Here is a 10853-nt window from a genome sequence, read left to right on the forward strand (position 1 = left end):
GTAATTGATCTCCTTTACCTTTTACTACTTCTCCACCTTCCTTCCCACTGGAAACCACCATACCATTGTGTGTGTCTATAAGTTTTTATTTTTCTCATTTGTTCATTTACTGCTTTCAGTTTTATATCCCACATGAGTGAAATCACTCCACCTCATGTTCAAAGAATAACACTTTAATGTAGCCAATGTTCACAGTGTATCCATAACTAAGAATACTTACTTTCCTCATTTTTCTTAACAGATGCTATATTTTTTTCAAAATTATAGTATGTGATCTAATGATATCTTTTAAAATACAAACCTGTAATATTATCTTCTTTTATGCTATGATGTGTGCATTTCCATTTTCTTGTCGAAGTTTCTTTTGTTCTTCAGCTTCTCCTTCATATTCCCTGAAATATCGCTTTCGAAGCCTTCAGAGAACACAACATTCTACTGTCATCAAAGTTTTATTTATCATATATTAACTTGGGTTTCATGAGTACAGGGAATTCCTTTTTGTGTATCTTTTATAAACCATTATACATTATACCCTACACCAAACCAAACTAACATGATAAATTTTTTTTCATGTTTTCCAAAGGATTATTAAATATTTCAACTTGAATAATTACAGGCTTAAATAATTACTTCAAAACATCTTTAATTGGCAACTTTTTTTTTTCTTTCTCTCCTTCTATGTCAAATAATAATGGTTTGTCTGAGGGTATCTTTCCTAAACACATCTGCATATCTAGCTTGAGGTACTAACAGATCAAAATCATTTCTAGGGTGTGCAAAACAAATTTAAACCACAGATCAAACTTTATGTGCACCATAAAACTGTTTTTTTATGTGCCATTTTATCATTATCTGATCCGCATTTAAAATAATAGTAAACAATGGCAGAGATAACCCCTTGTTTCCTGAATGGCAAGAGTGGTGGATCATGTACACAATCCAGTTGTTAAAGTAATTTACCAAGACCTAAAATTAGAATAATGAGTCTATTGCTTTTCCCAAGCTCCAGTAGCACATGAGTCATCATAGAGCCATTCACACCCTCCCCCAGCTTCCTTAATTCACTGACTTCTGTTTGACAGACAATGCCATTTTGACATACCCACCAGTGTCTACAAGCTGGAACAGTCTAGTTCTAGCATTCATTGGTCATGAAGTGAAGTATGTGATCTGTTATTGTGAGCACAGAGAAGATACTGCAGGAGTGAAACAAGTAATAGAATTGTCCCTGCTTCCTACGCCATACCATAATTCCATATGGAGGAAATGTTGTGTGTTTTTAATAATTGAGTTCCCATATTGCATTTGACCATAACAAAATAGGCATAAGCTCTAAGTAAATTAGGATCATGCTATACAATTCCTAATTTGGAATTTTGCATTCTAATAAAAGCAAAGACATCTTTTCTGGGCTCCTGTTTTGAAGCTCTTTGTGATTTTTAGTATCAAAGATGTATCTCTGACAACCTACTTTGAAACAGGCTTTAGATTCTGGGAGGCTTGCTTAAGCTTAAGATACTCATAGTAGATACCAACACTCTGAAATTTGAAAGCAGTCATGAGTAGAAATATGACATGAAACAAAACGATCTATTTTCAAATTCAAAAAAATGTCTACATTTTGTGGAAAAGGCCTTTACATATTAAATTTCTATGGTGGTCAAAGTAACATAAATTTGGACCATATTCTGTGATCTTTGTCAATGGAGTATAAAGATATGACCAAAGATCACATGCCACCAATAGAATAATTTAAAATATGATAGTATGTTACAATAAAAATATGAAATTAACCTGGCATGATTTTATGAGAAATGTTTAAGTTATGCCATACTTACTGGATTATAATAACAGCAGCAACAACAGCGAAGGTCACAGCTGAGACAAAGGCAGTTATGACTGCTAACGTAATTTTTGATAAGTCACTATCAACCATGCTGTGAGTCTTCATGGACTTTTCCCCACACCGTTCACCAAAGTAATCCTGATGACATCTGTAAACAACCCACATTTCAAAATTATAATCTCTAAAAACATTCTATATATTTTAGGCTTACTTTCCAGGTTATAGCCATTTAATTCTAATATTTAAAAAATAAGGCATGCCTTATATTTGTATTTCAAATTATAAGACATACAGTGCATTCGAGCCAAAGATCTATTCATAAAAGAACAAGTTGAGATTAGTTTGGGTGTTATTCTAGGAAGACACACCTTTTCATTCTTTGTGCTCCTTTTATGACCAGCTGATGAGTTCAGTGATTGTTATGCAGCTAATACATTCCACTATCGTTTCATGTACTAGCAGCTTTTGGGGGGAAGGAGGATAGAACAACATTATGTGAAAAGTATCTTTAGGTCATTTTTTACAAAGAGGTTTTGTAAAACCTATATTGTAAAATGATGGTTTATACCAGGGGTCAGTCAACTACATACAGCCGATGGGTCAAATCTGGCCATTTATCAGGGTTTTTAAAGTGTACAAGCCAAAAATTGTTTTTACATTTTATTTTATTTATTACTTTTTTAATATATATATATATATTTATTTTAGAGAGGAAGTGAGAGGGAGAGAGTGATAGGAACATCAATGATGAGAGAGTCATTGTTTGGCTGCCTCCTGCACACCCCGCACCGGGGATCAAGCCTGCAACCTGGGCATGTGCCCTGACCGGGAATCAAACCCATGACCTCCTGGTTCATAGATTGATGCTCAACCACTGAGCCACGCCGGCTGGGAGGTTGTTACATTTTAATTGATTATTTTTAATTGATTTTTAGAGTGAGGAAGGGAGAGGGAGAGAGAGAGAGAGGAACATCAATGTGAAAGAGAAACATTGATTAGCCACCTCCTGCATGCCCCCTACCAGGGATCTAGACTGCAACCAGGGCACCTGCCCTGACTTAGCATCTAACCCTTGACCTTTCGGTGCACAGGAGGATGCCCAACCAACAGAGCCACACCTCTCATGGCTGCCCAGTTACTTTTTAATTTCTTGTATAAGTACATACATAATCTTGACCCAGGAAGTGTAAAATATTTACTGTCTGGTTCTTTAAGAAAAGGTTTGCAGACTCTTGGTTTATACATTGGAAATATGAAAATGGTTTTCTGCAGCTGAAGTTTCAGACATGGTGTTAGAAATACAGAATTCTACATAATTTAGGAAAACTTACTTGCATGTTACTGCTTTCAGATGCTCGATATATTTGCATTCTCCATGAATGCAGAAATTTTGAAATTTTGTATCACATGGATTTTTCTTTTTGTTTTTTCTATTTTTTCTATTTTTGTGTCCTTTTCTCTTTCTTTTGGGTTTATCTGTAGTATTTTCATTTTCTGTTTTGTTTTCCTTGGGTTTAACTACCTGTTCAACTAAAAAAAAAAAAAAAAGATTTATTGACAAGAGTTTCTTTTCATTTTGAATATCATTTTGGAAACATGAGAAAAAGAAATAGTGAGAGCTCATGGGAATAACCACCATATTTGTCTCATTATTTAACACAATTCATACACAATAATAGGGCAAAGAGAATACATGTATTGTGTGGCACTTATAAATCTGAACCCCTTTGTTATTTACTCACTTAGAAACATATTTTGAATTTATTTGTATCATTATTATCCTTATTGATGATATGAGTTACCTGTCCAACAAAACCCATAAAATATTTTAAACAGTTTTCAAATTTCTAGTAAATACCAAATTCTTGGTGCTGGACATTAATTAAATTAAACTCAAATAACAGTAGAATGTATTATTACCCAGATGACATAGATGCGGACGCCGAAGTTGAGTGAAATAAATGTCCCTGGGACATGCCGCTTGCAAGTGGCAGTGCTGGGACTTTAAAGCCTGCCATTTCCCCACTCCATATATTTTCTCTTGGAAAAGGTCAATGTCATTGATTAAAGTGGGACATGGGCATATCTGTGGCTTTTATTTATCCACATGGGTCTAGTGCTCACTATCATAATTGGGAATTAGAGTGCATTGCCTGAGGGTGGAAAACCTGAAACTTATACATTAGAGATCATCAGTTTTCCCCAACTCCCAGATTACAATGGACTATAATTAATCGATATCTTCCAGGGGGTTCATTTCTGTGGTCAATCAATTTGAAAAAATAAAGAGTCCAGATATATTTGTTCTTGATGCTTCAGAGACTCATCTTAACTCCGGGATCTACAGAAATGTTTTTTCATTGTCATCGTTATGCAGGGTATAGTTTGCCTACATTCTAAATATAGAGAGGAGGAGTTTTCATGTTAGAGCTGTGCATTTTGTCATGCTAATCCCTGAATAGATTTATCTGAGCAAGTACTGAGCAAAGCTCAATGACAAAAGGCAATTATCATAATGTCAATGTCATAATCCCATTAGTCATAATGGTCCTACAGTATCCACTAAATAGAAAACATTAGAAACATAGGGAAGGGTATCAAGATAGACCCTAGTGATTAAAGAAACGACAAATAAATATTATAAATATTTCAGCAGGTTATTACAACAACATTAAGAATAGTCAAATTAGGAGCTATGTTTAATAGGTAGCTATTCAATTTTTATACTGAAACTTTCCTCTGATAATAAAAAAGTACCACAAGTTAGAATAAGTCCTCTTATAAGCACATTTTAAATGGCTATTATTGCATTTTATCAGACATATTACAAAGTTTAGACTGATGCAAATAGTTGCTATTCTGAATAACCCCTTGGATTTAATAGCCTTTCAAAGGAGTTAAACCAACATGTTCACTCTTATCACACAAGGTACTGCAATTTTAACCACTAAAATTTTATTTGACCTTTTTAAATGTTAACAACTGGAAACATCTTTAAGAGAACAGTTTCTAGAATCTTAATGGTCTAATATAATTTCTCCAAAAATAAGGATTATAAATGGACCTCTTCCCACCATACATCAAAGTACAAGTTCCGAAGCAAGGGAGTAAAGTGGAGTGTTCAATAAAGCTTTTCCCACCTGTCACTTAAGCAGGTCACTGTCCCTATGGTATCACCTGTCCTCTCTCACCAGTTCTGGGAGTCAGACAGAGAGGGAGAAGTCCAGGAAGCTAATGTTAGTAATGAAGGGGCCTCATGCCCTGCCTTCACAGTGGATGATACTAGGATATTTAGATCTGATTTACTGATGACCTTGTCTGCCCTCAAACTCTGAAGTAATATGAGGGTAATGAACAATCTTTACCTCCTACTTAGATACTCTCATTTTAAGTAAATGTTCTTTTTTTAAAGCTAACAAAGAGAAGAAAACTATGACTCACTATTATTGAGCAGACAAATGGGATTTGGAGTTAAATTGTGATTTTTTAAAATATATTTTATTGATTTTTTTACAGAAAGGAAGAGAGAGAGATAGAGAGCTAGAAACATCAATGAGAGAGAAACATCCATCAGCTGCCTGCCTCTTGCACACCTTCTACTGGGGATGTGCCCGCAACCAAGGTACATGCCCTTGACCGGAATCGAACCTAGAACCTTTCAGTCTGCAGGCCGACGCTCTATCCACTGAGCTAAACCAGTTAGAGCTAAATTGTGATTTTAGTGATGTAAAATCCATGCACATCTGTTCCATAATATTTCCAGAAGATGTTATTATAATTACATATTATAATTACCGATTCAACACCTAGTGCTTAAGGCTAAAATCCAATTGCTCCTTTCCCTTTCCCCCTTCTGTTCCCTTGTGCTAGAATGTACTTCTTTAGGGAAGAGTGGTGGTGGGAGAGGAAACAGAAGCTGAGAAACAGAGTAGACAGAACTAGCAGGTGTCTATGTCTGTCTCTCAGAATAGGGTTTGTGAGGCACAGTGGGGAAAAGCATAGTATCTGGAATCAGACAGATTGGAGTTCTCATTCTGGCTCATCTGCTTGCTGGCTAATGGAACTTTGAGGAGAACACTGAACCTTTTCAAGCTTCAATGATCACATCTGTAAAATGATATCTTCTATTCATAGAGTTGTTGTGGAGATTAGACTTAATAGACATAAAACATTAGAGAGCTTAACATATAAGATGTGCCCTCATATAGCTCTTTCCATCTCCGTTTGTGGCTTACCTAGCAGGCTATCCAACAGCCATACATACCAAAAAGCCACTGGGAGATTCAGGGAGCGGCTTTTCTTTGGAATTAACTTTGCTCATACAAACACACACTACATAGAATACATTTTCGCCTTATCCTCTACTCACCTCTGATTGAATCATCTACGATATAGCCAGATATTTGCCTCTCAATATCATACTCTTCTGCATAGTCATAGTCGATCCCCGAGGACAGTTCACTATCAGAAGGCACCTCACTCACAAGGGAAATCTCACTTGTTGAGGTGACCTCCAATTCATCAGCACTGTGGTCCCCAGAAAAGGGTTCCCCTTTTCCAGAGTAGGTGTCATTGCCGGCCAAACCAGCAGCATAATGGGCTATGGGAGAAAGAACAAGGGAAGAAAAGGTAAAGCAGAGTGCCTTTCTCACCAGTCAGCTGCTTTCAGGAGAAATGTTTATCTTCTGATATCAAAGCAGTTATTGCATATGTGCTATTGTGATTGCGTCACTCATGAAAGCAACTCCACGTTTTGCCAACAAGCAAACTCAGCTGTTCCAATTACAGAGCTGCTTTCATCAAGGTTTTCTTTTCCACAGAGAGTCTACATTAATTTCCACATCAAAAAAAAAAAAAATACTGCCAAGTAGGCAAATTAATCTAATATAAATAACTACTTAACAGGTATTGTCTAAATATTCCCATCTCTTCACATACCAAATGCATTGGTTGCTAGAATGCCACCTGCCCCATTATACCTAGAACCCTAGACAGGTTCTGGATAAAAGTATCAGATTTCCTTAACACGTGCTCACATTTTCAAAAGCCAATGTACATAAAATGTAAAAAGTAATATAAAAGGTAGTTAATAATGATTCTTAGTGTCAATTTTATTATTGTTCTTCATTGAGAAAAAAAAACTGGGAACGAGGTAAGGTGCCCGACTTTACCCTTTAGATCTCAAGAAAACACTGGTGCTTTGAACCTCAGTCTGGGACGATACGAGGTCCTTTAAGAAAGTAAACACCAAATCGCTAGACAGAATTTAGACTAGACGCCTGGGTCCAGGGCTTAGCGACTCTGAGACCTGTGGAGGTCACGTCACCCCTCTGGGCTTCGCTTGGTTCCTCTATCTGTAAAGCGGAGGCTTTGGATCACAGGATCTCTAAGGTCTCCTCCGGCTGAACGTAAAGTACAGTACGTGTTCTCCAGCACCCTACCCTCTTCCTGACCTGGGACGGCGGGACACCTGCCTGCTTTTCTCTTCCTCCCAGGGAGTAACCCTAGGGAGTAAGCTACTGTGAGTACCTCCCGCGGGAGAGCTGGGAACCCAAAGGGCAGTTTTTTAGAGGAGCTGCAGCAAAACTCAAGAGGCGACCGCTTTTGCGGGCAGCTGCAGCAGCGCTGGGCAGATCAGAGCCGGGATGTCCTCACCTGAGCCCAGGATCAGGAGCAACAGCACCACGGGCGCCCGCGGCAGCAGCGCGGCTCTCATTGGTCCCTCTGCGCGGCGGCGGCGTCGCGGTCTCTGGGGCAACCCGATCGGGAGCTGCGGGCTGGAGGAGGAGGAGGTGGAAGACCAGGGGAACAAGGGGGAGTGAGCGGCTGTGCTCGCCGGCCCGGCCGGGCTCGGGGCGCCGCACGCAGCGCGGGGAGCTCGCCTTGGGTTCTCTGGGATCCGACTCGGGTGCTGGCACGAGGTGTGCGAAGTTACGGGAGGCGCGGCGCTCACCTGCGGCTTTATAGGGCGGGCGGGGACTTGGGCATCGCCTGTGACTTGACGTCAAGGCCACCGCCGTGGGTGGAGGCGGCCGCCGCCCCAGAAGAGGTTACTACCCCAAAACCACACACGGATGGAGGCACCCCGCCTACCTTGAGCACAGAAAGCCGCTGGGAGGAAATGGAAATGAAACCCCTAGCCGCAAGCAGAAAGAACATCAGATTTATATTTGAGGGCGGGAGTGGAGTCTGTGACCTAGTATCTGACAAAGTCCCAATTTTTCAAACCCTCCGTGTGTACTTTGGTTGGTTTTAATATTAAACAGATAGGGATTCATTGGAACAGAAGATGTAAAAGTACTTTAAGACCGAGTGACTTAATGATAGATAGCCCAATGTCTTTAACAAGGATAAATGAAGTTCAATAAATGACCAGAGAGCGAGCACCTCCTTATATCTCAACCAAGGGCCCTTTCCCACCCACAAGTGGCCACAATTTCAAACCACCTCCCTTTCCATATCTTGAGGTGGCCCAGGGCGCTCATCAAAATTGATATTTATTAACCATTTATTACCGCCAAACTATACACTTGAAATATTAAACCGTCTCAACAACCTTGCTGGGTAAGTATCATCCCCCTATTTCACAAAGAGGACAAATGCCAGCCGTTCAAAGCAAGGAGGACTTGACACAGCTGTCATGGCAGAAGCCAGATAAATATAAATCCACATTCATCTGACTCTAAAATCTTTCTACTCTGATAAAGGAATTTAGACTAAACTGATCTTTAAAAAGAGAGTTTCTGGAGAGAACAAAGCTTAGCACAAAGGAATAATCTCTACTGGTAGCATATTGGCATATGGATGAAGGGTGGTGCCCAAGACTATACCCAGAGCTGCTTAATTTGACTAACCGTGATGTGGAAACAACCCCAGAACTGGATTTTTCTTGACTTAAGAGAAACAAGCACTGTTCTAAGTGTTTCCATGTCCTGAAGATGCATATCTCTTCTCTGATCGTTCCAGTAAAGCAGGCTTTCTAGCAATGTGGTCACAGAGCCTGTGTCCTAATTCTGAGAAACTTTTAAAATGCTACTTTTTAATGGCATATCATACTGAGCAGGCTAAATGATACATTTAGCAGAATATTGTCATGACTCATGCCTTCTCTCATATTCAACATTTATTGAGAGCATATTTTGTGAAATCCACTTGTTTTTTATGTGGGGGTTGGGGGGGCAGTACAGAGGAAGATTAAATGATGACCAGCTCCCTGCTGTCCAGGAGTTCAATGTGCTGTGGGCCAGATAGAAGAGTAATCCTGCTATATCAGATGATAAGGATTCAGAGTGCAATGGAAAACAAGGATGCAGTTCAATTTTGTTTCATGGGAAGCTTTGTAGAAAGATGGAGAGTATGCTCAATAATTTTCCCAGCAGAAAATTTAAATGGAAGGAATACCTGGTGACAAGGTGTGACTGAGAATTGAAAATAAGACTAGGAAGATGGCACCACCCATTTGAGGGTAAAGCAGGGGCCTGCATTGTCATCCTTTTTGGCAGATGAGATTCCGAGCCTGCCCACAAATTTCAAAGGATGGTGGAGACTTTGTTTAGACTTCAGGCCATCAGCCTACACTTTTGCACCTTTCTGCTCTCCTAGATTTCCATTTCTTTTTAATTCTGTTCTTCCTCCCTTTCTTCTTATAGAGGTCAAAGCATGTCTGTCATCAGAAATGTTTTACTATGAAGTGAAAGTTGGCTCTTTACATTGCAACTGGAAATTTAGAGGCTGATAATTTACATTTGTGTGGAATATAACATTGCATCATAGGGCCACAATGGCTAGTGCTTAGTATGACCTTTAGATTTAATCCAATTGAATTGTCATATACAAATTCTACCACATACTGAGTTACTTAATATATGAAAGACTCAGATTCTTCATCTGAAAATAGGAATAAAAATATCTATCTGCTGCTAAGCAGATCAAATGAGATAAGATACATAAACAAGTAGCATAGATCCTAGCACTTGGTGAGTACTCAAGAAATGGTAACTATTATTAATAACCAGGACATTATGATAGTTATATTAATCACATTAAAGAATTAAGAAACTCTTATAAATGGACCTACTCACAGAGCAAGTGAAATAATCTCCTTCAGTATTTTCAAGGCATGCACTTTGTACCTACTTCACATTAAGACTAACCATTTTGAACATTTTATGTGCATCATAGGGTAACTTAGAGCATCATAATCGAATCACAATGGCATTGCCGCTTGATGACTCATGGCATTCTGGAATATATGCATGAGAAGGAAACAACCCCATGTAAGTGTGGGATTCTTTACATTCTGCATATTAAGCTCAGACAAAGAGGAACAATTTCAATAAATTCAAGTAGAAAAGCAATTCTTCTTTATCCTGGTAAATTGATTGTTCCCTCACCTAGAATGAGGTTAAGGGCAGTCCTAAAAGTAAATGCTCTCAGCCAACCACTCATTTTGGTGCCTAGTGTCTGGATCCTGATAATATTTTATACATATAGTGGAAACAAACTCACTTTGACCATGCCAAAAGATGTGCTACATAACCAAAGTATAATGATGTGTTTGTTCATATAATTGATCATAAGTTTTTATGAATAGTACCAGTGTCTGAGTATTAATTACATCATAGCCCTTTTTATGAGTAAACTAGAGGCCTGGTGCATAAAAATTCATGCACTGGAGGGGAGACCCTCAGCCTGGTGTGCCCCCTCTCACAGTCCGGAAGCCCTCAGGGGTGGGAGGGAGGTGACCCGCGATCATGGAAAGGTGACGCTCCCATCACATGTCTGCTGCTGCCACTGCCGGCAGCACAAGCCTTGACTGGCCCTGGTTACCTGAGCCTCGGCCAGCCCTGGGTGGCTGGGCAGCTGCCATCCGAGGCTTGCCTGTGCCTTGGGCCCTGGGTGGCTGGGGGGCTGAGGGGACTGGGGGGCTCTGGAGGCAGGTGTGCAGAGCAGCCGGGCCTGCCTGAGGGTGTGCCCGGCCTTGCCGCGCACCTGCCATCCTGGTGGG

At 39.7% G+C, this 10853-nt stretch overlaps 1 protein-coding gene across 1 annotated transcript; it reads right to left on the reverse strand.

Moving 5' to 3' along the window:
* Positions 1–319: 319 nt before the first annotated feature.
* Positions 320–7562, reverse strand: AREG (amphiregulin; the record flags this gene model as incomplete). The annotated part of the gene is made up of 5 exons (XM_080651583.1): positions 320–413; positions 1839–1994; positions 3178–3376; positions 6216–6446; positions 7502–7562. 5 exons carry the CDS (start codon positions 7560–7562, stop codon positions 320–322), a joined length of 741 nt encoding a protein of 246 aa, XP_080507709.1.
* Positions 7563–10853: the final 3291 nt, after the last annotated feature.

Source organism: Plecotus auritus, assembly GCF_963455305.1.
Source record: "Plecotus auritus genome assembly, chromosome: 1".
Classification (NCBI taxonomy): Eukaryota; Metazoa; Chordata; class Mammalia; order Chiroptera; family Vespertilionidae; genus Plecotus; species Plecotus auritus.